This window comes from Semicossyphus pulcher, unplaced genomic scaffold (assembly GCF_022749685.1).
Source record: "Semicossyphus pulcher isolate SPU_LCO1_2020_fin unplaced genomic scaffold, fSemPul1.0.p SCAF_40, whole genome shotgun sequence".
Taxonomy (NCBI): Eukaryota; Metazoa; Chordata; class Actinopteri; order Labriformes; family Labridae; genus Semicossyphus; species Semicossyphus pulcher.
In genome coordinates, this window is record NW_027211716.1 from 558,413 (window position 1) to 586,125 (window position 27,713).

The following is a 27,713-nucleotide window of genomic DNA, read 5'->3' on the forward strand; positions in this document are numbered from 1 at the left end:
AGGGTCAGGACAGGACGTGTCAGCATCAGGGTCAGGACAGGATGTGTCAGCATCAGGGTCAGGACAGGACGTGTCAGCATCAGGGTCAGGACAGGATGTGTCAGCATCAGTGTCAGGACAGGACAGGACGTGTCAGCATCAGGGTCAGGACAGGACGTGTCAGCATCAGGGACAGGACAGGACGTGTCAGCAACAGGGACAGGACAGGACGTGTCAGCATCAGGGACAGGACAGGACTAGTCAGCAACAGGGACAGGACAGGACGTGTCAGCATCAGGGACAGGACAGGACGTGTCAGCAACAGGGACAGGACAGGACGAGTCAGCAACAGGGACAGGACAGGACGTGTCAGCATCAGGGACAGGACAGGACGTGTCAGCAACAGGGACAGGACAGGACGTGTCAGCATCAGGGACAGGACAGGACGTGTCAGCATCAGGGACAGGACAGGACAGGACGTGTCAGCAACAGGGACAGGACAGGACAGGACGTGTCAGCATCAGGGACAGGACAGGACAGGACGTGTCAGCAACAGGGACAGGACAGGACGTGTCAGCAACAGGGACAGGACAGGATGTGTCAGCATCAGGGACAGGACAGGACAGGACGTGTCAGCATCAGGGACAGGACAGGACAGGACGTGTCAGCAACAGGGACAGGACAGGACGTGTCAGCATCAGGGCCAGGACAGGACGTGTCAGCAACAGGGCCAGGACAGGACGTGTCAGCAACAGGGCCAGGACAGGATGTGTCAGCATCAGGGACAGGACAGGACGTGTCAACATCAGGGACAGGACAGGACAGGACGTGTCAGCAACAGGGACAGGACAGGATGTGTCAGCATCAGGGACAGGACAGGACAGGACGTGTCAGCATCAGGGCCAGGACAGGACGTGTCAGCATCAGGGACAGGACAGGACAGGACGTGTCAGCAACAGGGACAGGACAGGATGTGTCAGCATCAGGGACAGGACAGGACAGGACGTGTCAGCAACAGGGACAGGACAGGATGTGTCAGCATCAGGGACAGGACAGGACAGGACAGGACGTGTCAGCATCAGGGCCAGGACAGGACGTGTCAGCAACAGGGACAGGACAGGACGTGTCAGCATCAGGGCCAGGACAGGACGTGTCAGCAACAGGGACAGGACAGGATGTGTCAGCATCAGGGCCAGGACAGGACGTGTCAGCATCAGGGCCAGGACAGGACGTGTCAGCATCAGGGACAGGACAGGACGTGTCAGCATCAGGGTCAGGACAGGACGTGTCAGCATCAGGGACAGGACAGGATGTGTCAGCATCAGGGCCAGGACAGGACGTGTCAGCATCAGGGCCAGGACAGGATGTGTCAGCATCAGGGACAGGACAGGATGTGTCAGCATCAGGGACAGGAAAGGACGTGTCAGCAACAGGGACAGGACAGGGCTCCCTGATGCTAACTGTTGGTCAGTAGCATCTTTGCTAACGGAGGACATGTGACAGTTCAGAAAAGTTGAAATAACATTTAAATATTGTTTCACTTTAAAGGTTAAACTGAGAGACAACAAGAGAAAGTAACTTCCTGTTAGACTCTGATGATGTTTTTTCATAGACTGTATATAAGAAGTGGCCGTAGACACAGTAATGTTACCCGTTGGTTTGTGTCTCCATTTTGGCAGATGCCATCTTGTTTTGTTTTTTTGGAGCCAGAAGTGACTGGGTGCAGATGGAAAGAACAAGGGTTTAGCATAGCAAAGCTAAGGCTAAGGCTAGGACTAGCTTGTTAGCAATGTGCTTCCATAATTCTCAGTAACTGTAATCATAATTTGGATGCTAATTTTGGCTAGCTAAAAACGAGCTGTAATAAAATATTCTCACTGAAAACAGTCCACTCCTCAGTGTCAAGTGGCTCTGAACAAGTGGTAGTGTCCTGTCAATCACAGGTAGCCCCGCCCTAAACCCTCCCCTGCTTCCTGGTCTGTGTGACTCTAAATGGGAGCATCAGTGACTAAATGAACATCATGCTGTGTTGAAGAAGACTTGAAACTAGAGATTGAGACCATGAACTCATTAGGGAAATGTTTATTGAGGGAATAAATCATGATAGACTTCTATAAAATCACTTCTTTATACAACCCATAAAGTCGCCCCCTGCTGGACAGAATGCAGCTTTAAGACACTTTCATTAACCTGTAGGCTCTGCCCACTTCTTGTAAACAGTCTGAGTGAGAGCAATAAGAGGATCAACTGTTCATGAGAATCTTTGGCTGCGACAATCAGACAATGACGTCACCGTGTGGATGGATTATTGATGATTGACAGTTTCACTAGAGCGTCAGTGAGATGATGACACTGATAAAAACTTTACACAAATGAAATCATGAGTCATGATGTCATTCATCAAACTGATCGATCATTATGTTATAATCATTTAAACTGATCTGTTTGACCGCTGAACTCTGTTTGACCTCTGAACTCTGTCTGGCTGTATTGTATCTTCAGGTCTTCAGCTCCACAGGAACCAGTCTGGCCTCCAGGCTCCGCCCACAGGAAGCCACGGTCACACGGCTCACAGCTGCACATTTAAAACACATGAGGAAGAACGCCTGCTGTGTTTGAAATCGGATACTACATACTATAAACTGCATTATACATACTATATACTATAAATTGCATACTACATACTATATACACTACATACTATATACTACAAACTGCATACTGCATACTACATACTATAAACTGCATACTACATACTATATACTACATACTGCATACTGTGTTCGGCGGTAGTATGTAGTATGGAGCTGTTCAAAATTATTTTGCAGTATGCAACGCCAAGCGGTTTTGGAAAGCAGAAGTAAACAACAGCCCGCCAATAGCAAATAACTGCTTCTTTAGCTATAGCGCCCCCTTCTGCTGCCATCTGCCATTTCAACTGCGGCTGTGACGTTCCTGCACTTTGCATTGTGGGATACAGTAGGCGAGGTAGACTTGTCTGATGCATACTGGAGATTTTCTCAGAATCAGTACGACATCCGGGCATTTTTGTCATACTGCACATTTTGCTTTTGTTTGCACACTACAGACTACATTTAGGCCACATCAGGACGCACTGCTAGGATAGTACGGCATTTTGAACACAGCAATAGTCTGCTCCAGGAAACATTATGGGATGTTCTGACTGTCACATAACCCTCTGAAATCTCAGCTTAGCTGCTGGGTTGATTGTGATGACATGTGATTCAGACAGTGTTGCCATGGTTATACTGATTAAAACAAAAGCTATGATCTGGCCTGGCCTACCTTCAAACACACCATTCATTGGATGCTGCTGTCACTCACTGACAGATCGATACAGTGATTATCAATTAATTATCTGGAGGTATAATGTCATTTCACATTCTGTAGTTTGTGATTGGCTGCAGCAGCTGTCATGTGACCGCAGCTTCAGAGCAGCTGAAGGAGTCCCAGCACGCACCTCTGCTCCTCTCTCTGGCCTCACACCAAAGCAGAACACAAACATACTGTAAATACAGTCTGAATACTGCAGTACCAGGATGTAGTACTCTCACACTCTGCAGTAACACAGTGTTAGTACTCAGTGAGTACAAATATTCAGGTCCCGGGTTACAGAAATACAGACAACGCACCAGCCACCAACCAAACCCTGTACAAAGTTTTCAGTATTTAAAGAAGTATTGAGTTCATGTACTTTTTGAGTTTTACTTCACTGCGTCAGTCTGATGAAGTACTTCACTCTGACCAGGAGTACTATGATTACTTTGTTTAATAGTGTCTGAAAGCCTGCTGAGTCCTCGGAGCTGCAACCCTGACAGGACTACTGTGCTGCACTCATGTAGTAGTGCTAACACTGCTCAGGACTAATGCAGTGTTAGCACTGTGTTTATGAGTACTGTGGTGTGTCAGCATGTGTTCAGGGGACCCAGAGGTTGTGTTCCTTGTCCTCCTTCAGGTCCAGGACCAGCTGTCTGTCAGTGTGACATCGCAGCTGTCCATACAGTGATGTATTCAGGTGCACTCTGTACATCTGTGTTTCTGTATTTTTAAACTTGGAGCTCTAAAAATCCTTTTCTATCTTTTGGACTCTTTGGTCATTTGTATTTTTTTCACCCTTTCTGCTGTTTGATGAGCTGAAGACGCTTTGTATAAAGACTGATTGTAAACAAGTTGTTTTTAAATAAAGATTTCTCCTCACTGGTTCCATAAATCAGAGTGTTGGTGTTATCAGTCAAACACAGGAGGTAGGACGTGTGTGTAGGGAAGGAGAGGAGGAGAGACGTATTGAGAGTATAGGGACGCGGCCGGTCCTCTCAGGTAAACAGATGCTGAACTTTTCTCTGCTCTCCGGCGATATTTATCACCGTAAACCGGGTAAAACACTCGAACAAAAGTTAACATTTATACAGAGGAGGTGTTAGCGGGGTGTTTTATATGTGTTGAGATCTGATCCGCGATCAGATGAAGCAGGTAAGAGCGCAAAACTTTGACCTCTTTTCATGTCCACATCACAGAACAACAAAGTTCCTGTTCTGTTAGCAGTTAGCTTCCGTTAGCATCGCCGTGTTAGCTCCCGGGGTTTAAAACCCGGGTTAAATTGTTAGTCCGGCTCGGTGTCGGCTCGGTGGGAACGGTAACGGGACCTGCAGACCACAGTTAATGGAAACACCTCTTTTATCTGGAGCGGAATAACGGGACAGTTAGCTCTGAGCCGTTAGCCTACAGGCGGCTAACTCACTGAGTATGAACTGTTAGAAGCTAACGGTAACCGGACCTCTACCGAGGCTGTGCTGCTCCTTCACCGGGTCTGAGCCGACCTCTCCGCCGCTGGTTCTGATCAGTGTTCCGGGTCTGTTTGGTGCGAACATACGGAGGGTCCTACAGGTGTCTGAGCGGGTTTATTAAAGAGTTTTTAAAGGTCGAAGAGGTCACATAGGTACTCGAAGTCTATAAACACTCAGATCACTGAGGTTATATCAGTAATATATATATATCATATTATCACACTGCTGACTGTCAGAGATCTGATCAGTTATTGATCTTCACAGTCAATCAGGCTCAGGTAAAGTTTTTATGAAGCGTGAACAGGTGGAGCTCTGTGTTAGTACTAACACAGTCTGTCTGATCAAAGCACAGGGCAGACTATTATGAAATGTTAATACTCAGGTAAATTACACGTACCTGAGTATCAGTTACTCTCCAGCTCTGATCTCCATGACGACCGTGATCATCCGCATGATTCACTTCATTCATCGCCTCTGTGCGACAAACACCTGATTCACACCAGACACACGGTCTGGGTCAGGACCTTGGTGTAGGATGTGATGTTGACACAGGTGAGCAGGATGCTGCATTACCTGGATCAATAACACAGAGTACACACGGAGCGCTGTAACATAAAGGACAACATGTGATGAAGAACTAGAAGTATGTAGAAAATACAACAGTCAAACGTGACGATCTGTCGCTCCAGTTATATCATCTATATCTTTATCGTTATCTGTCAGCACCTGTGTCCGATCACACCTGAAGCTGTGTGTTGGCTCTTTCTGACTTTGTTCCCTCCTGTCTCGATCGTTGCTTGTGTAGTATTAACTCTCAGATGTACGTCGCTTTGGACAAAAGCGTCTGCTACATGAAACTGTAACACTGTAAAACAGTGAGACTTCACTCTGTGCATCTCAGCACAGTGTTTGATGTAGTTCACTGTGTGGTCCAGCAGAGGGCGCTCTGAACATTTAAACAGGCGAAACAGTGGGTCATGTTCTCCAGCTTTAAATCTCATTAAACAAATCACTGACATTGAAATTTATGATGTGGTTCTGATAAAAGTCAACATTTTATAAACTGTTTCCATTTTATTTTGAAAATCTTGAGCACTGACTACAGGAAGTGACTTCAGATAACAATGGATGTGAGCTGACAGACATTAGGATGTTAAAGCGCGCTTCAGTTAGAGAGTGAAGACAAAAACATCACATGATGTTTATATGATCATTTATTATATCTCACCTGTGACATCAGTTTGTACCTGAGCAGGTGACTTGTCTCTACAGGTGGACCACCACACATCATCATGTTTCCATGACGAAGAGGCTGCTGTCCACAGTGGACCTCTCCTGTAACACGCTGCTGTTACCGTCCTCTGATTGGTCGCCTGTCACCTGTCTGTCAGCATGCAGCTGGCCTATCAGAAGCTTCCGGCTCAGCTGAGGCGAAGCTCCAAGCTCAGGAAGCTGACAGCCGTGCTGCTTGCCGCCTACACCATCAAAAAACTGTCCCCATATGTCTGGAGGAGGTTACAGGTCAGATATTATAAATATATATATATATATTTATACACACATTAAAAAAATAGTGCAAAAGTTTTAGGCAGGTGTTAAAAATGCTGTAAACTAAGAATGCTTTCAGAAATGGAAGTGTTCATAGTTTATTTTCATCAATGAACAAAATGCAGTGAATGAACAGAAGAGAAATCTAAATCAGATCAATATCTGGTGTGACCACCCTTTGCCTTCTAAACAGCATCAGTTCTTCTCGGTACACTTGTACACAGTTTCTGAAGGAACTCGGCTGGTAGGTTGTTCCAAACATGTTGGAGAACTAACCACAGATCTTCTGTGGATGTAGGCTTCCTCAGATCCTTCTGTCTCTTCATGTTATCCCAGACAGACTCCATGATGTTGAGATCAGGGCTCTGTGGGGGCCATACCATCAGCTCCAGGACTTCTTGTTCTTCTTCACCCTGAAGATAGTTCTTAATGACATTGGCTGCATGTTTGGGGTCGTTGTCCTGCTGCAGAATACATGTGGGGCCAATCATACGCCTCCCTGATGGTATTGCATGATGGATAAGTATCTGCCTGTATTTCTCAGCATTGAGGACACCATTAATCCTGACCAAATCTCCGACTCCATACAGCCAAATATTTCACATTGTGACTCATCAGTCCAGAGCACCTGCTGCCATTTCTCTGCAGCCCAGTTCCTATGTTTCCGTGCATCGTTGAGTGGCTTGGCCTTGTTTCCATGTCGGAGGCTTTTTGGCTGCAGCTCTTCCATGAAGACCACTTGTGGCCAGACTTCTCCGGACAGTAGATGGGTGTACCTGGGTCCCACTGGTTTCTGCCAGTTCTGAGCAATGACTGTATATATAGATGGAGGACGCGTCTCCATCTGCTCCCATTGTACGTAATTGTTGCCATAACAGCCCTGTGATAGGCGCTGCCATCTTGCGATGGTGACGTCATACGGAGCCAGAGTCTGCGCAGTAGAGATCTGCGGGTGGCGCTGACGTAGCCACTTCCGCTAACCCAAACACACACTTAACTTACTGAAACAACAGCAAGGATCCCGCACGCCGGCGTGTTTAACAGCAGAACAGCTTCTTGTGTTGGTCTGAGGTTAAAGTTCACAGGTATGGAAACTTCAATGACTGTAGTGATTGTTTTAGTTACGTCTCCTCTCGCGGATCGTCCTCCACTCTGCTCACCTGGAACTGATCGGCTGCAGGAGCCGAATTTGTCAACAGAGCTGTCAATCATCATTTCGACAGCATCAAATAACTAATTAAAAATAAACTTGTGAGTAAAATGAACACTGTGACATAAATCAGCAGGATAAGAACTAACTATAATGACAGAAACCATGTTTGAGAAAAATATATTTGACGTGTGTTTTGATTTTATAGTTTGACTCATGTCCCATCTGTTAACATGGAGGAGGCGGGCTTTATGAGCTATACTGCCACAGCCTCACCTTGGTAGCAGAGTTTGGCTGTTCCTCAGCCAGTTTTAAGCCTCCTACACAGCTGTTTCTGTTTCACTTAATGACTGTGTTTCAACCTACATGTGACACTGATGATCATTAGCACCTATCTGGTATCATTGGTTGATCATACACCTGACTATAATCCTACAACATCCCTGACTGTGTGCAGGTGTACCTGTAAGAACTGCTGCTGGTTGGAAAGCAAAGCGTAGTAACACCAGATATTGATTAGATTTAGATTTTTCTTTTGTTCGCTCACTGATCAGTTTGTAAATTGATCAAAATAAATAATTATTATTTATATTTTTGAAAGCATTCTTAGTTTGCAGCATTTTTTCACACCTGCCTGAAACCTTTGCACAGTCCTGTTTATGTATCTAAATACACATTACACACATATATACACACATACACACATACTGTATATAGGCTACACATACAGAGCGTTGGTCTGGGGGTCACAGGTCAGATATATATAAATTATACATTAAATATCCTTAATTTATTTTTAATGTGTTTGTTTTGTTTTAGAGGAGTGCAGCAGGTAAACAGCTGGATGGAGCTAATCTACCTGTAGGCGGGGTCAGCACCTCCACCTGTGTGGACAACAATGGAGGGAAGAAGAAGAAGAGAGACAGCAGGTGTGTGTGTGTGTGTTCAGAGATATCTGGATTAACTGTTTATGTTTCTATCACAGTGACCACGCCTACTTCTATATACAGTCTATGACAGAGACCCTGAGTGTTTATATTCACTGTCGTCAGTCTGTGTTTCACTGTGTGTGTGTGTGTGTGTGTGTGTGTGTGTGTGTGTGTGTGTGTGCAGGTCTCCATCAGTGAACAGGGACTTTGTCCTCAGACTGTCCCGTCTGTTGAAGCTCTTGTTTCCACGGTTACTGTGTCCAGAGATCGGCTTGCTGGTCCTCCACTCGCTCACCCTGATGTCCAGAACCTTCCTGTCCATCTACGTCGCTGCTCTGGACGGTACGTGTACAATGATAATAATAATATTTAATATTATATTTAATTCACTGTTACATGAACATTGTCACATTTTGGTGTATTGTTATGCCCCAGTTTGTGTCTTTATGTTTGTATATGAAAACACATAAATGTTTTTTATCAAACTAATTAATTAACGAGCCACGATCACACGGTAGAGTAATGTCGTCCATGCAGAAATCTCATGAAAGAGAGAGAGAGGTTTACCTCGTCACTGAAGCTGCTCTCTGTCTGCCTCAACAAGACAGACAGACAGTTAGACAGACAGTTAGCCAGACAGACAGTTAGTCAGACAGACAGACAGTTAGACGGAAAGTCAGACAGACAGACAGTTAGACAGACAGTTAGACAGACAGACAGACAGACAGACAGACAGACAGACAGACAGACAGTTAGACAGACAGACAGACAGACAGACAGACAGACAGACAGTTAGACAGACAGACAGACAGACAGACAGTTAGACGGAAAGTCAGACAGTTAGTCAGACAGACAGACAGACAGTTAGACGGAAAGTCAGACAGTTAGTCAGACAGACAGACAGACAGACGGAAAGTCAGACAGTTAGACAGACAGACAGTCAGACAGACAGACAATTAGACAGAAAGTCAGACAGTCAGACAGAAAGTCAGACAGTCAGACAGACAGACAGTTAGACAGACAGACAGACAGACAGTTAGACGGAAAGTCAGACAGTTAGTCAGACAGACAGACAGACAGTTAGACAGTTAGTCAGACAGACAGACAGACAGTCAGACAGATAAATGTTTTTTATCAAACTAATTAATTAACGAGCCACGATCACACGGTAGAGTAATGTCGTCCATGCAGAAATCTCATGAAAGAGAGAGCTCTCTGTCTGCCTCAACAAGACAGACAGACAGTTAGACGGAAAGTCAGACAGTTAGACAGACAGACAGTCAGACAGACAGACAATTAGACAGACAGACAATTAGACAGACAGTCAGACAGACAGACAGTTAGACAATTAGACGGAAAGTCAGACAGTTAGTCAGACAGACAGACAGTTAGTCAGACAGACAGACAGACAGACAGACAGAAAGTCAGACAGACAGACAATTACACAGAAAGTCAGACAGTTAGACAGACAGACAGACAGTTAGACAGACAGACAATTAGACAGACAGTTAGACGGAAAGTCAGACAGACAGACAGTTACACAGACAGTTAGACAGAAAGTCAGACAGCTAGACAGACAGACAGACAGTCAGACAGTTAGTCAGACAGTCAGACAGACAGACAGTTAGTCAGACAGACAGACAGTTAGACAGACAGACAGACAGACAGACAGACAGACAGACAGACAGACAGACAGTCAGACAGACAGACAGTTAGACAGACAGACAGACAGTTAGTCAGACAGACAGACAGACAGTTAGACAGACAGACAGTTAGTCAGACAGACAGACAGACAGTCAGACAGACAGACAGACAGTTAGACAGACAGACAGACAGACAGTTAGTCAGACAGACAGACAGTTAGACGGAAAGTCAGACAGTTAGACAGACAGACAGTCAGACAGACAGACAATTAGACAGAAAGTCAGACAGTTAGACGGAAAGTCAGACAGTTAGTCAGACAGACAGACAGTTAGTCAGACAGACAGACAGACAGACAGACAGTTAGACAGACAGTTAGACAGAAAGTCAGACAGCTAGACAGACAGACAGTTAGACAGACAGACAATTAGAGAGACAGACAATTAGACAGACAGTTAGACAGACAGACAGACAGACAGTTAGACAGACAGTTAGACGGAAAGTCAGACAGTTAGTCAGACAGACAGACAGACAGTTAGTCAGACAGACAGACAGACAGACAGTTAGTCAGAAGGTCAGACAGACAGACAGTTAGACAGACAGACAATTAGAGAGACAGACAATTAGACAGACGGTTAGACAGACAGACAGACAGTTAGTCAGACAGACAGACAGACAGTTAGTCAGACAGACAGACAGACAGACAGACAGACAGTTAGTCAGAAGGTCAGACAGCTAGACAGACAGACAGTTAGACAGACAGACAATTAGAGAGACAGACAATTAGACAGACAGTTAGACAGACAGACAGACAGACAGTTAGTCAGACAGACAGACAGACAGACAGTTAGTCAGACAGACAGACAGACAGAAAGTCAGACAGACAGACAATTACACAGAAAGTCAGACAGAAAGTCAGACAGACAGACAGTTATACAGACAGACAATTAGACAGACAGTTAGACGGAAAGTCAGACAGACAGACAGTTACATAGACAGTTAGACAGAAAGTCAGACAGCTAGACAGACAGACAGACAGTCAGACAGTTAGTCAGACAGTCAGACAGACAGACAGTTAGTCAGACAGACAGACAGACAGACAGACAGACAGACAGACAGTTTGACAGACAGACAGACAGTTAGTCAGACAGACAGACAGTTAGTCAGACAGACAGACAGACAGTCAGACAGACAGACAGTTAGACTGAAAGTCAGACAGGTAGTCAGACAGACAGACAGTTAGACGGAAAGTCAGACAGTTAGACAGACAGACAGTCAGACAGACAGACAATTAGACAGAAAGTCAGACAGTTAGACGGAAAGTCAGACAGTTAGTCAGACAGACAGACAGACAGACAGACAGTTAGACAGAAAGTCAGACAGCTAGACAGACAGACAGTTAGACAGACAGACAATTAGAGAGACAGACAATTAGACAGACAGTTAGACAGACAGACAGACAGTTAGACAGACAGACAATTAGACAGACAGTTAGACGGAAAGTCAGACAGTTAGTCAGACAGACAGACAGACAGTTAGTCAGACAGACAGACAGACAGACAGTTAGTCAGAAGGTCAGACAGCTAGACAGACAGACAGTTAGACAGACAGACAATTAGAGAGACAGACAATTAGACAGTTAGACAGACAGACAGTTAGACAGACAGACAATTAGACAGACAGTTAGACGGAAAGTCAGACAGACAGACAGACAGTTAGTCAGACAGACAGACAGACAGTTAGTCAGACAGACAGACAGACAGACAGACAGACAGACAGACAGACAGAAAGTCAGACAGACAGACAATTACACAGAAAGTCAGACAGAAAGTCAGACAGACAGACAGTTAGACAGACAGACAGACAGACAGACAGACAGAAAGTCAGACAGTTAGACAGACAGACAATTAGACAGACAGACAGACAGACAGACAGTTAGTCAGACAGACAGACAGACAGACAGTCAGACAGAAAGTCAGACAGACAGACAGACAGTTAGTCAGACAGACAGACAGTTAGTCCGACAGACAGACAGACAGTTAGACAGAAAGTCAGACAGCTAGACAGACAGACAGTTAGACAGACAGACAATTAGACAGACAGTTAGACAGACAGACAATTAGACAGACAGTTAGACGGAAAGTCAGACAGTTAGTCAGACAGACAGACAGTTAGACGGAAAGTCAGACAGTTAGACAGACAGACAGTTACACAGATAGTTAGACAGAAAGTCAGACAGCTAGACAGACAGACAGACAGTTAGACGGAAAGTCAGACAGTTAGACAGACAGACAGTCAGACAGACAGACAATTAGACAGAAAGTCAGACAGTTAGACGGAAAGTCAGACAGTTAGTCAGACAGACAGACAGTTAGTCAGACAGACAGACAGACAGACAGACAGTTAGACAGACAGTTAGACAGAAAGTCAGACAGCTAGACAGACAGACAGTTAGACAGACAGACAATTAGAGAGACAGACAATTAGACAGACAGTTAGACAGACAGACAGACAGTTAGACAGACAGACAATTAGACAGACAGTTAGACGGAAAGTCAGACAGTTAGTCAGACAGACAGACAGACAGTTAGTCAGACAGACAGACAGACAGTTAGTCAGAAGGTCAGACAGCTAGACAGACAGACAGTTAGACAGACAGACAATTAGAGAGACAGACAATTAGACAGACAGTTAGACAGACAGACAGTTAGACAGACAGACAATTAGACAGACAGTTAGACGGAAAGTCAGACAGACAGACAGACAGTTAGTCAGACAGACAGACAGACAGACAGACAGACAGTCAGACAGACAGACAGACAGAAAGTCAGACAGACAGACAATTACACAGAAAGTCAGACAGAAAGTCAGACAGACAGACAGTTAGACAGACAGACAGACAGACAGACAGAAAGTCAGACAGTTAGACAATTAGACAGACAGACAGACAGACAGACAGACAGACAGACAGTTAGTCAGACAGACAGACAGACAGACAGTCAGACAGAAAGTCAGACAGACAGACAGACAGACAGTTAGTCAGACAGACAGACAGTTAGTCCGACAGACAGACAGACAGTTAGACAGAAAGTCAGACAGCTAGACAGACAGACAGTTAGACAGACAGACAATTAGACAGACAGTTAGACAGACAGTTAGACGGAAAGTCAGACAGTTAGTCAGACAGACAGACAGTTAGACGGAAAGTCAGACAGTTAGACAGACAGACAGTTACACAGATAGTTAGACAGAAAGTCAGACAGCTAGACAGACAGACAGACAGTCAGACAGTTAGTCAGACAGACAATTAGACAGACAATTAGACAGACAGTTAGACAGACAGACAGACAGTTAGACAGACAGACAATTAGACAGACAGACAGTTTGACGGAAAGTCAGACAGTTAGTCAGACAGACAGACAGTTAGTCAGACAGACAGACAGACAGACGGACAGACAGACAGACAGACAGACAATTAGACAGAAAGTCAGACAGTTAGACAGTTAGACAGTTAGACAGACAGACAGACAGACAGACAGTCAGACAGACAGACAATTAGACAGAAAGTCAGACAGTTAGACAGAAAGTCAGACAGTCAGACAGTCAGACAGACAGACAGTTAGACAGACAGACAGACGTGCAGAGGATGATGTCGCTCTGTGTGACTCTCAGGTTTATTAGTGAAGTGAGGTAAACTGCAGCCTGGAGCCTCTGAACAAACGGAGTGACAGAGTCGCACAGTGTCTGTGATTAATAATCGCCATGGTTACGGAACATACGAGTCTGTCTTGATTAAAAGCTCTGTTTTCATACTTTTCTCCTTTTCGAGCACCACGTCTACTTTCCCCTGACTCCCCTCTCTCCTCCCCTGTGTAACTCTCCTGTCAGCTGGCTCCTCCATGTGTGTCGGTGTTCTCACACTGGGTCCGGTTGCGATGTTTATCTGAGTAACAGATTTCATTGGCCGACTAGTGTCATGTGTGATGGTTTACAACGAAGGCATTAGACTGTTTCATGGACCGCTAAAATCACTACTGCAAAGACAAAAAAAGTCAGGACAGCCCTCGCCCCCCTCCCCATCTCCCTTCTCCTCTGCATGTGAGACCTCCCCACTCCCAAAAACTAAAATAAGGGCGCCCACTTCGACCCACCGCGAGACATGATGTCATTGGAGTGACATAAAAAAAAAAACACGGTGCAAATGCCCGTGCCGGCCCTGTCAAGATGCCACTGTGGGCTAAATCCGTTTCTGCCACCTCGCCACATATTTCTCAGTCCTGTCTTTACAGCTGACAGAGAGTTGTTCGTATGATGACACCTCTGCCAGCTCTGTGAACCTTTCATGAATAGACGGCTCACCTGGGCTCACCTGGGCTCACCTGGGCTCCTCAGTTTCTCGTTATCGTTTGTATTCCAGCCGTTCCACTGGTGTGACAGAGTTTGTCCAGGTGATGCTTTCAATACGTTCGGGTTCGGGCTAACCCCCCAAAGCAGGAGAAGAAGAGGCCCAATGATCACCATTAGGTTCGTGTGACGTCCCTTGATGTCCTCGTCGTGTTCTCACATATATGGTCCCTCTCTTTCTCTGAAACGTCAAAGTTCAGATCTGCTGTCCAAGTGACATCAGAGCTACGATACAGCGACCATCTGTTGGAAAATCATTGCATCATAAATAGTGTGTCCCAGACCCCTCACCTTTAGAACCTGAGAGAGAAGGTTCCACTGTTGAGGTGGGGTTCCTTTCCCCACAGCGTTGACTAGAAGGTGTCGAAGTTGTAAATACTTCCAGAAATTCCAGAAAAGGTTCATTAACTAACCCCTCAAACGACTCTTTATCATCATTATTATTATTGCATTAAAATGATCAGGTTGCTCAGGTGTTTATTGTTATTGTCTCAGGTGTGATAGTGCGCTGCATCGTGCAGAAGGACCCTCAGGCCTTCGTCCTGCAGCTCTCTAAGTGGCTCCTCGTTGCCGTTCCTGCGACCTTCATCAACAGCGCCATCAGGTTCCTGGAGGGTCAGCTGACCCTCAGCTTCAGGAGCCGATTGGTCGACCACGCCTACCAGCTGTACTTCACCAACCAGGTGACACACACAGTCAGCTAATGTTAGCACTAGCTTGGTTAGCAGGTGCTTGTGTAATTGACTGTAACTATGATGCTAATCATATGCATGCTAATATTGGCTCGCTAATAACAGACTGTCGACTCCTCTTAAACCAACTGTGAACAAGACAAGGTCTCCATGTCCTCCCCCCCCCCGAGGGTGTAATTCACTGAATGAGCGTCATGCTGTGTGACAGAGTGTTTGTGACGTAGCGTGTGACGCAGCTGTGTGACAGAGTGTTTGTGACGTAGCGTGTGACGTAGCTGTGTGACAGAGTGTTTGTGACGTAGCGTGTGACGTAGCTGTGTTACAGAGTGTTTGTGACGTAGCGTGTGACGTAGCTGTGTTACAGAGTGTTTGTTAGGTAGCGTGTGACGTAGCGTGTGACGTAGCTGTGTTACAGAGTGTTTGTGACGTAGCGCGTTACGCAGCTGTGTTATAGAGTGTTTGTGACGTATCGTGTGACGCAGCTGTGTGACAGAGTGTTTGTGACGTAGCGTGCGATGCAGCTGTGTGACAGAGTGTTTGTGACGTAGCTGTGTGACAGAGTGTTTGTGACGTAGCGTGTGACGCAGCTGTGTTACAGAGTGTTTGTGACGTAGCGTGTGACGTAGCTGTGTGACAGAGTGTTTGTGACGTAGCGTGTGACGCAGCTGTGTGACAGAGTGTTCGTGACGTAGCGTGTGACGTAGCTGTGTTACAGAGTGTTTGTGACGTAGCGTGTGACGCAGCTGTGTGATAGAGTGTTTGTGACGTAGCGTGTGACGTAGCTGTGTGACAGAGTGTTTGTGAGGTAGCTGTGTGACAGAGTGTTTGTGATGTAGCGTGTGACGTAGCTGTGTTACAGAGTGTTTGTGACGTAGCGTGTGACGTAGCTGTGTGACAGAGTGTTTGTGACGTAGCTGTGTGACAGAGTGTTTGTGACGTAGCGTGCGATGCAGCTGTGTGACAGAGTGTTTGTGACGTAGCTGTGTGACAGAGTGTTTGTGACGTAGCGTGTGACGCAGCTGTGTTACAGAGTGTTTGTGACGTAGCGTGTGACGTAGCTGTGTGACACAGTGTTTGTTACGTAGCGTGTGACGCAGCTGTGTGACAGAGTGTTCGTGACGTAGCGTGTGACGTAGCTGTGTTACAGAGTGTTTGTGACGTAGCGTGTGACGCAGCTGTGTGATAGTGTTTGTGACGTAGCGTGTGACGTAGCTGTGTGACAGAGTGTTTGTGACGTAGCGTGTGACGTAGCTGTGTTACAGAGTGTTTGTGACGTAGCGTGTGACGTAGCTGTGTGACAGAGTGTTTGTGACGTAGCTGTGTGACAGAGTGTTTGTGACGTAGCGTGCGATGCAGCTGTGTGACAGAGTGTTTGTGACGTAGCTGTGTGACAGAGTGTTTGTGACGTAGCGTGTGACGCAGCTGTGTTACAGAGTGTTTGTGACGTAGCGTGTGACGTAGCTGTGTGACACAGTGTTTGTGACGTAGCGTGTGACGCAGCTGTGTGACAGAGTGTTCGTGACGTAGCGTGTGACGTAGCTGTGTTACAGAGTGTTTGTGACGTAGCGTGTGACGTATCGTGTGACGCAGCTGTGTGACAGAGTGTTTGTGACGTAGCGTGTGACGTAGCGTGTGACATAGCTGTGTTACAGAGTGTTTGTGACGTAGCGTGTGACGTAGCGTGTGACATAGCTGTGTTACAGAGTGTTTGTGACGTAGCGTGTGACGCAGCTATGTTACAGTGTTTGTGACGTAGCTGTGTTACAGAGTGTTTGTGACGTAGCGTGTGACGTAGCTGTGTTACAGAGTGTTTTTGACGTAGCTGTGTGACACAGCTGTGTGACAGTGTTTGTGATGTAGCGTGTGACGTAGCTGTGTGACAGAGTGTTTGTGACGTAGCGTGTGACGCAGCTGTGTGACAGAGTGTTTGTGACGTAGCGTGTGACAGAGTGTTTGTGACGTAGCGTGTGACGCAGCTGTGTTACAGAGTGTTTGTGACGTAGCTGTGTGACAGAGTGTTTGTGACGTAGCGTGTGACGTAGCGTGTGACGTAGGTGTGTTACAGAGTGTTTGTGACGTATCGTGTGACGCAGCTGTGTGACAGAGTGTTTGTGACGTAGCTGTGTGACAGAGTGTTTGTGACGTAGCGTGCGATGCAGCTGTGTGACAGAGTGTTTGTGACGTAGCTGTGTGACAGAGTGTTTGTGACGTAGCGTGTGACGCAGCTGTGTTACAGAGTGTTTGTGACGTAGCGTGTGACGTAGCTGTGTGACAGAGTGTTTGTGATGTAGCGTGTGACGCAGCTGTGTGACAGAGTGTTCGTGACGTAGCGTGTGATGCAGCTGTGTTACAGAGTGTTTGTGACGTAGCGTGTGACAGAGTGTTTGTGACGTAGCGTGTGACGCAGCTGTGTTACAGAGTGTTTGTGACGTAGCTGTGTTACAGAGTGTTTGTGACGTAGCGTGTGACGTAGCGTGTGACGTAGGTGTGTTACAGAGTGTTTGTGACGTATCGTGTGACGCAGCTGTGTGACAGAGTGTTTGTGACGTAGCTGTGTGACAGAGTGTTTGTGACGTAGCGTGCGATGCAGCTGTGTGACAGAGTGTTTGTGACGTAGCTGTGTGACAGAGTGTTTGTGACGTAGCGTGTGACGCAGCTGTGTTACAGAGTGTTTGTGACGTAGCGTGTGACGTAGCTGTGTGACAGAGTGTTTGTGACGTAGCGTGTGACGTAGCTGTGTGACAGAGTGTTTGTGATGTAGCGTGTGACGCAGCTGTGTGACAGAGTGTTCGTGACGTAGCGTGTGGCGTAGCTGTGTTACAGATTGTTTGTGACGTAGCGTGTGACGTAGCTGTGTGACAGAGTGTTTGTGACGTAGCTGTGTGACAGAGTGTTTGTGACGTAGCGTGTGACGTAGCTGTGTTACAGAGTGTTTGTGACGTAGCGTGTGACGTAGCTGTGTGACAGAGTGTTTGTGACGTAGCGTGTGACGCAGCTGTGTTACAGAGTGATGTGACGTAGCTGTTACAGAGTGTTTGTGACGTAGCGTGTGACGCAGCTGTGTTACAGAGTGTTTGTGACGTAGCTGTGTGACAGAGTGTTTGTCACGTAGCGTGTGACGCAGCTGTGTGATAGAGTGTTTGTGACGTAGCGTGTGACGTAGCTGTGTGACAGAGTGTTTGTGACGTAGCTGTGTGACAGTGTTTGTGACGTAGCGTGCGATGCAGATGTGTGACAGTGTTTGTGACGTAGCTGTGTGACAGAGTGTTTGTGACGTAGCGTGTGACGCAGCTGTGTTACAGAGTGTTTGTGACGTAGCGTGTGACGCAGCTGTGTGACAGAGTGTTTGTGACGTAGCGTGTGACGCAGCTGTGTGACAGAGTGTTCGTGACGTAGCGTGTGACGTAGCTGTGTTACAGAGTGTTTGTGACGTAGCGTGTGACGCAGCTGTGTGATAGAGTGTTTGTGACGAAGCGTGTGACGTAGCTGTGTGACAGAGTGTTTGTGACGTAGCTGTGTGACAGAGTGTTTGTGACGTAGCGTGTGACGTAGCTGTGTTACAGAGTGTTTGTGACGTAGCTGTGTGACAGAGTGTTTGTGACGTAGCGTGTGACGCAGCTGTGTGACAGAGTGTTTGTGACGTAGCGTGTGACGCAGCTGTGTGACAGAGTGTTTGTGACGTAGCGTGTGACGTAGCTGTGTGACAGAGTGTTTGTCACGTAGCGTGTGACGCAGCTGTGTGACAGAGTGTTTGTGACGTAGCTGTGTTACAGAGTGTTTGTGACGTAGCGTGTTACGCAGCTGTGTGACATAGCTGTGTTACAGAGTGTTTGTGACGTAGCGTGTGACGCAGCTATGTTACAGAGTGTTTGTGACGTAGCTGTGTTACAGAGTGTTTGTGACGTAGCGTGTGACGTAGCGTGTGACGTAGCTGTGTTACAGAGTGTTTGTGACGTAGCTGTGTGACAGAGTGTTCGTGACGTAGCGTGTGACGTAGCTGTGTTACAGATTGTTTGTGACGTAGCGTGTGACGTAGCTGTGTGACAGAGTGTTTGTGACGTAGCTGTGTGACAGAGTGTTTGTGACGTAGCGTGTGACGTAGCTGTGTGACAGAGTGTTTGTGACGTAGCGTGTGACGCAGCTGTGTTACAGAGTGATGTGACGTAGCTGTTACAGAGTGTTTGTGACGTAGCGTGTGACGCAGCTGTGTTACAGAGTGTTTGTGACGTAGCTGTGTGACAGAGTGTTTGTGACGTAGCGTGTGACGCAGCTGTGTGATAGAGTGTTTGTGACGTAGCGTGTGACGTAGCTGTGTGACAGAGTGTTTGTGACGTAGCTGTGTGACAGTGTTTGTGACGTAGCGTGCGATGCAGATGTGTGACAGTGTTTGTGACGTAGCTGTGTGACAGAGTGTTTGTGACGTAGCGTGTGACGCAGCTGTGTTACAGAGTGTTTGTGACGTAGCGTGTGACGTAGCTGTGTGACAGAGTGTTTGTGACGTAGCGTGTGACGCAGCTGTGTGACAGAGTGTTTGTGACGTAGCGTGTGACGCAGCTGTGTGACAGAGTGTTCGTGACGTAGCGTGTGACGCAGCTGTGTGATAGAGTGTTTGTGACGTAGCGTGTGACGTAGCTGTGTGACAGAGTGTTTGTGACGTAGCTGTGTGACAGAGTGTTTGTGACGTAGCGTGTGACGTAGCTGTGTTACAGAGTGTTTGTGACGTAGCTGTGTGACAGAGTGTTTGTGACGTAGCGTCTGACGCAGCTGTGTGACAGAGTGTTTGTGACGTAGCGTGTGACGCAGCTGTGTGACAGAGTGTTTGTGACGTAGCGTGTGACGTAGCTGTGTGACAGAGTGTTTGTCACGTAGCGTGTGACGCAGCTGTGTGACAGAGTGTTTGTGACGTAGCTGTGTTACAGAGTGTTTGTGACGTAGCGTGTTACGCAGCTGTGTGACAGAGTGTTTGTGACGTAGCGTGTGACGTAGCGTGTGACATAGCTGTGTTACAGAGTGTTTGTGACGTAGCGTGTGACGCAGCTATGTTACAGAGTGTTTGTGACGTAGCTGTGTTACAGAGTGTTTGTGACATAGCGTGTGACGTAGCGTGTGACGTAGCTGTGTTACAGAGTGTTTGTGACGTAGCTGTGTGACACAGCTGTGTGACAGAGTGTTTGTGACGTAGCGTGTGACGCAGCTGTGTGACAGAGTATTAGTGACGTAGCGTGTGACGTAGCTGTGTTACAGAGTGTTTGTGACGTAGCTGTGTTACAGAGTGTTTGTGACGTAGCTGTGTCACACAGCTGTGTGACAGAGTGTTTGTGACGTAGCTGTGTGACACAGCTGTGTGACAGAGTGTTTGTGACATAGCGTGTGACGCAGCTGTGTGACAGAGTGTTTGTGACGTAGCGTGTGACGTAGCTGTGTGACAGAGTGTTTGTGACGTAGCTGTGTTACAGAGTGTTTGTGACGTAGCTGTGTGACAGAGTGTTTGTGACATAGTGTCTCTTTGGCTCTGCAGACGTATTATCGAGTCAGCAACATGGACGGCCGTCTGTCGAATCCCGATCAGTCTCTCACCGAGGACATCGTCATGTTTTCAGCCTCCATCGCTCACCTGTACTCCAACCTGACCAAACCCATCCTGGACGTGGTGGTCACCTGCTACACCCTGCTGCGCACTGCCCAGTCCAAAGGTACGCCCCAGTCCACCCCAGTCTACTTGTAGAATACACCTGTGGTATACAGAGAGTTACTGCAGGTCCTGATTGTGGCTGTGCTCTCTGCAGGAGCGAACACCACCTGGCCCTCTGTCATTGCCGGCCTGGTGGTGGCGCTCACCGCCAAGGTGCTGCGCTCCTGCTCGCCGCGGTTTGGGAAGCTGGTGGCCGAGGAGGCGAAGAGGAAAGGAGACCTGAGATACATGCACTCACGCATCATCACCAACTCTGAGGAGATCGCCTTCTACGGAGGACACAAGGTACACACACACAGGTACACACATGATTCGTAGGTGGAGGCGTCCGTGATGACTTTGGGTGTGTTTGATTCGTAGGTGGAGGCGTCCGTGATGACGTTGGTCGTGTTTGATTCGTAGGTGGAGACGTCCGTGATGACGTTGGTCGTGTTTGATTCGTAGGTGGAGACGTCCCTGATGACGTTGGGTGTGTTTGATTCGTAGGCGGAGACGTCTCTGATGACGTTGGGTGTGTTTGATTCGTAGGTGGAGACGTCCCTGATGACGTTGGGTGTGTTTGATTCGTAGGTGGACACGTCCGTGATGACGTTGGGTGTGTTTGATTCGTAGGTGGAGACGTCCCTGATGACGTTGGTCGTGTTTGATTCGTAGGTGGAGACGTCCGTGATGACGTTGGTCGTGTTTGATTCGTAGGTGGAGACGTCCGTGATGACGTTGGGTGTGTTTGATTCGTAGGTGGAGACGTCCCTGATGACGTTGGGTGTGTTTGATTCGTAGGTGGAGACGTCCCTGATGACGTTGGGTGTGTTTGATTCGTAGGTGGAGACGTCCCTGATGACGTTGGTCGTGTTTGATTCGTAGGTGGAGACGTCCGTGATCACGTTGGTCGTGTTTGATTCGTAGGTGGAGACGTCCCTGATGACGTTGGGTGTGTTTGATTCGTAGGTGGAGACGTCTCTGATGACGTTGGGTGTGTTTGATTCGTAGGTGGAGACGTCCCTGATGACGTTGGGTGTGTTTGATTCGTAGGTGGACACGTCCGTGATGACGTTGGGTGTGTTTGATTCGTAGGTGGAGACGTCCCTGATGACGTTGGTCGTGTTTGATTCGTAGGTGGAGACGTCCGTGATGACGTTGATCGTGTTTGATTCGTAGGTGGAGACGTCCGTGATGACGTTGGTCGTGTTTGATTCGTAGGTGGAGACGTCCCTGATGACGTTGGGTGTGTTTGATTCGTAGGTGGAGACGTCCCTGATGACGTTGGGTGTGTTTGATTCGTAGGTGGAGACGTCCCTGATGACGTTGGTCGTGTTTGATTCGTAGGTGGAGACGTCCGTGATCACGTTGGTCGTGTTTGATTCGTAGGTGGAGACGTCCCTGATGACGTTGGTCGTGTTTGATTCGTAGGTGGAGACGTCCCTGATGACGTTGGGTGTGTTTGATTCGTAGGGGGAGACGTCCCTGATGACGTTGGGTGTGTTTGATTCGTAGGTGGAGACGTCCCTGATGACGTTGGGTGTGTTTGATTCGTAGGTGGACACGTCCCTGATGACGTTGGTCGTGTTTGATTCGTAGGTGGAGACGTCCCTGATGACGTTGGGTGTGTTTGATTCGTAGGTGGAGACGTCCCTGATGACGTTGGTCGTGTTTGATTCGTAGGTGGAGACGTCCCTGATGACGTTGGTCGTGTTTGATTCGTAGGTGGAGACGTCCCTGATGACGTTGGTCGTGTTTGATTCGTAGGTGGAGACGTCCCTGATGACGTTGGGTGTGTTTGATTCGTAGGTGGAGACGTCCCTGATGACGTTGGTCGTGTTTGATTCGTAGGTGGAGACGTCCCTGATCACATTGGTCGTGTTTGATTCGTAGGTGGAGACGTCCCTGATGACGTTAGGTGTGTTTGATTCGTAGGTGGAGATGTCCCAGCTGCAGAGGAGCTACCGCTCCCTGTCGTCTCAGATCCATCTCATCCTGCTGAAGCGTCTCTGGTACATCATGCTGGAACAGTTCCTGATGAAGTACGTGTGGAGCGCCTCCGGCCTCGTTATGGTCGCTGTGCCCATCATCACCGCCACAGGATACTCCAAATATGGTAAGCACACACACACACAAACACACACACACAAGGTGAACACACGGAGAACACAGTGTGACCTCTGACCTTTGATGTCATCAGACTCTGAGGAGGTGAAGCAGGCGGCCCTGGTGATGAAGGAGGAGGAGCTTGTGAGTGAGAGGACACAGGCCTTCACCACTGCCAGGAACCTCCTCAACGCCGCTGCCGACGCCGTGGAGAGGATCATGAGCTCCTACAAGGAGGTGCACGTCCTGCTCCTTTTTGTTAACCTCCTCTGTACCTCCTCTCAATCTTCTGTTTTACTCCACTCTTCTTTCTGCTGTTTTCAAACTCCTCCTCTGCTCCTCTCTCATATTTTGCACTCTCCATGTGCTATTTGTTCTCTTATTCACTAGTCCTACCTGATTTTCTCCTCTCCCCCCCCCCCCTCCTGTGAACAGGTAACAGAGCTGGCAGGTTACACAGCTCGGGTCTCTGAAATGTTGAATGTGTTTGAAGATGTGAACGAGGGGATCTATCGTCGGTCTGCAGACACAGTGGAGGAGCCGACAGCAGGAGCAGCAGGAGGTGGAGGCGCTGTGGTTCAGCATGGTCAGAGGGTCTGTGGTCCTCTTCAGATCAGAGGTAAACAGCTATTTAAAACATGTAAACAGGTGTGCAGTCACTAACTCCGCCCCCTCCTGCTGGAGTTGAACTTTTTCTCCTCCTCGCTTCGTGAGGCGATCGGAGCTCCAGCTGTTTTAACGTCCACTATCATTATTATTCCGTCTGCAGGTCATGTGATCAGTGTGGAGAAGGGGATTCGCTGTGAGAATCTGCCAATCATCACACCGACCGGAGACGTAGTGGTTTCCTCCCTCAACATCCAGGTAACACGCACACACACAGACACACACACAGACGCACACATTCTGTCAGGGCAGGTGGGTGGTGCAGTGTGTGTTGGCGACCACATGGTGTCAGTGTTGTTCCTGCTCAGATTTAATGTAAGGTTTTAATTGATGAACGTTCCTGCTCCATGTTTTTTATGAACTTATTCTCATGAATCTGAGCTGATCAAACCCTTTGATCTGCAGCTGAATGAAAACGTTTATAACTGCATTAATTCTTCATGACAACATGATTCACGTGTTTCTGCTGCTCACGTGTTTGTGTGTCGCCAAAGGATGGTGATGATGTCACTCTGCTATTGAGCAGGCTCAGTGTGGACACCCCTCTCCCTTCCTTTATCTCTTTTTCCATCTCTTTTCGTCTTCTCTAATTCTCTGCTCCAGTTTTCTGTCTGTGGCTGAGGTCAAAGGTCAGAGCTGCAGCTCATTAGCATTTACTGACAGTCACTCTGACAATGGAGCGATTATACAGAGACTCGCTCTGAGAGGAAGCAAACACACAGACGGAAACACAGAAGAAGAAGAACATTGATGGACACAGAAACTCTTCTCTGTCGTCTGATTCTCGACCTTTGACCTCTTAGCTTTGACTGCCACTCTTGTGATTAGTCCTTTCTCTCATGGTGTCCGGCTGGAGTCACATGTACGAAGACAGTTTACAGTGTTTTAGTTTATGCTTGTTTCTGCAAAGTTTTTAATACATAGATTATAGATAGAATGTATATACAGTATATTTAACACACACACACACACACACACACACACACTGAGACAGCTGCAGGGAGAAACAGCTAAAATCTGGTTCCTCTTCATTCCACAATTCATGTCTGTGCCGGGTGCCGGGTCCTCATGGCAGCAGGTTCAGCAGGTTAGTCCAGGCGTCCCTCTCCTTCTGAGGATCCACCGGTGCTGATCAGATATATATTTTACTGTCCATGAAAATCACGAACACCATCGGTATGAAGAGACTTCCCTGCTCGGGCCAACACACCCCAGAACATGTTTTTGTCCTGGGACCTGATGGTTTGTTGAAACAACCCTGGTACTCCATATTCCCACAGGACCCCCTGATGGACACAAGCGTAGGCTTTCAGATGAGCAAACTTCCATGACCCTAAGAAGCCCTGCTTTGGTAAAGAGTTGGTCTGGCGTTCCACGGCCTGGACAGAATCCACATGGTTCCTTCTGAATCTGAGGTTTCACAATCGGCTGGAGCCTCCTCTCAACACGGTGACATAAACAAGTCTAAGTACGTTGATACGTCGTAAACAACCTCCAGCCCCCTTTTTTAAAATGAGAACCACCTCGGTTTGACACTCCACAGGCACTGTCCCAGACCTCCCAGTGACATCGAACAGGTGTTTTAGCCAAGACAGCACTACAAAGTCCAGAGCCTTCAGCATCTCAGGGTGAATCCCATCCACACCTGACGCCCTGCAGCTGAGGAGCTTCTTAACTGAGTGACAGCAAGGTTGAAAAGTGGCTGATGGCGTGCCACTAGGGGGCCAGCAGCATGTGCCAACACAGCAGAAAAACAGCGAAAGTCAGTGCTTGATCGAGTCTTGACTTCACTCACAGCTGGAGTACATCAACCCGATCAGATTGGGTCTGGATCCACTCAGTTATAAAGAACTCCTTTGTTCCTCTGTCTCCAGATCGACAAGCAGTAAGCACTTTGCTTCTGTCTGTCAGTTTCCTGTCTGTCTCTTTGTTGATGATGTGTTTGTGTCTGTCAGTTTCCTGTCTGTCTCTTTGTTGATGATGTGTTTGTGTCTCAGGTGGACGAAGGGATGAACGTGTTGATCACAGGTCCAAATGGCTGTGGGAAGAGTTCTCTGTTTAGGATCCTCAGTGGACTGTGGCCCGTCTACGGAGGAGTTCTGTACCGTCCAGAACCACAGCACATGTTCTACATCCCCCAGAGGTACTAATACTACTAATACTACAGCGTAAGCAGGACTTTCTCAGGTGGACTGGTGTTGATCCATTCTGTGGTGAAGCTGTATTTCGGGGTTCTGACCCTTTCTGCCTCCGTTTTAGTCACAGTCTGATCCTGGCTGATAATGTACCTCTAGTCCTGTAGTAGTGATTTAGACCTGCAGTAGTGATGTAGACCTATAGTAGTGATGTAGAACTGTAGTAGACCTGTAGTAGTGAGGTAGACCTTTAGTAGACCTGTAGTAGTGATGTAGACCTGTAGTAGTGAGGTAGACCTGCAGTAGTGATGTAGACCTGCAGTAGTGATGTATTCCTGCAGACCCGTAGTAGTGATGTAGACCTGTAGTTGTAATGTAGACCTGCAGTAGTGATGCAGACCTGCAGTAGTGATGTAGACCTATAGTAGTGATGTAGACCTGTAGTAGACCTGTAGTAGACCTGTAGTAGTGAGGTAGACCTGTAGTAGTGAGGTAGACCTTTAGTAGACCTGCAGTAGTGATGTAGACCTGCAGTAGTGATGTAGTCCTGCAGACCCGTAGTAGTGATGTAGACCTGTAGTTGTAATGTAGACCTGCAGTAGTGATGTAGACCTGCAGTAGTGATGTAGACCTGTAGTAGTGATGTAGACCTGCAGTAGTGATGTAGTCCTGCAGACCCGTAGTAGTGATGTAGTCCTGCAGACCCGTAGTAGTGATGTAGACCTGTAGTTGTGACGTAGACCTGCAGTAGTGATGTAGACCTGCAGACCCGTAGTAGTGATGTAGACCTGTAGTTGTGACGTAGACCTGCAGTAGTGATGTAGTCCTGCAGACCCGTAGTAGTGATGTAGACCTGCAGTAGTTATGTAGTCCTGCAGACCCGTAGTAGTGATGTAGACCTGTAGTTGTGATGTAGACCTGCAGACCCGTAGTAATGATGTAGACCTGCAGTAGTGATGTAGACCTGCAGCAGTGATGTAGATCTGTAGTAGTGATGTAGACCTGCAGACCCGTAGTAATGATGTAGACCTGCAGTAGTGATGTAGACCTGCAGCAGTGATGTAGACCTGCAGCGGTGATGTAGACCTGCAGCGGTGATGTAGACCTGCAGTAGTTATGTAGACCTGCAGCAGTGATGTAGACCTGCAGTAGTGATGTAGACCTGCAGCAGTGATGTAGACCTGTGTTCTCTGCAGGCCCTACATGTCCGAGGGGACCCTCAGGGATCAGGTGATCTATCCGGACTCAGTGGAGGAGATGGTTCAGAAAGGAGTCACAGATTCAAACCTGGAGGAGATCCTGGGGACAGTCCACCTGCTCTACATCCTGGACAGAGAGGGAGGTCAGTGGGATAGAAACACTGCAGTTTACAGTGAGCACATGAACGCACCACAGAGTCCTGACTTTAACAGCCACTAGAAATTAGTTTATAAGTGCCCACATTATTATTTCAGCTTATTGTGATCCACTGCTCAGACAGTACTGCCTCAGTATGTACTTTATGTACTATATGTAGTATTATATGTAGTACTATATGTACTGTAGTAGTACTATATGTAGTACAATATGTACTATATGCAGTACAGTACTGTTGTGTGTGTGCAGGCTGGGAGTCGGTCAGTGACTGGAAGGACGTCCTGTCTGGAGGAGAGAAACAGAGGATGGGGATGGCTCGCATGTTCTACCATCGGTAAATATTCACTTCCTGTTTTCTGACTGAACAGCTGATCGTCCCTCACACGTCTGTAACACCTCTGTGTACCTTTACTGTGTTTGAGCTCACCTGGATGTTCAAATCTTCAGCTGTGATCTGTTAGTTCCCGATTAGACAGAGCCTTAGTCCGCTGAGACCAGAGACTGAACCTGTCTGTCTCTCTCTGTCTGTCTGTCTGTCTCTCTCTCTCTCTCTGTCTGTCTCTCTGTTGTGTGTTAACGTGTCTGGCCCAGACCTCGTTACGCTCTACTGGACGAGTGTACAAGCGCCGTC

The 27,713-nt window shown here is 47.5% G+C and overlaps 1 protein-coding gene across 1 annotated transcript; it reads left to right on the forward strand.

The window, feature by feature from the left end:
• The first annotated feature begins 4,300 nt into the window (after window positions 1-4,300).
• Window positions 4,301-27,420, forward strand: abcd1 (ATP-binding cassette, sub-family D (ALD), member 1). Its single transcript, XM_069680713.1, has 14 exons — window positions 4,301-4,317; window positions 6,057-6,305; window positions 8,302-8,411; window positions 8,596-8,753; window positions 14,952-15,139; window positions 20,667-20,841; window positions 20,935-21,125; window positions 22,755-22,935; window positions 23,020-23,162; window positions 23,361-23,544; window positions 23,695-23,789; window positions 25,589-25,734; window positions 26,923-27,068; window positions 27,332-27,420. The coding sequence occupies exons 2-14, from the start codon at window positions 6,177-6,179 to the stop codon at window positions 27,418-27,420; spliced, it is 1,935 nt and encodes a 644-aa protein (XP_069536814.1). The 5' UTR covers window positions 4,301-4,317; window positions 6,057-6,176.
• The last annotated feature ends 293 nt before the right edge of the window (window positions 27,421-27,713 follow it).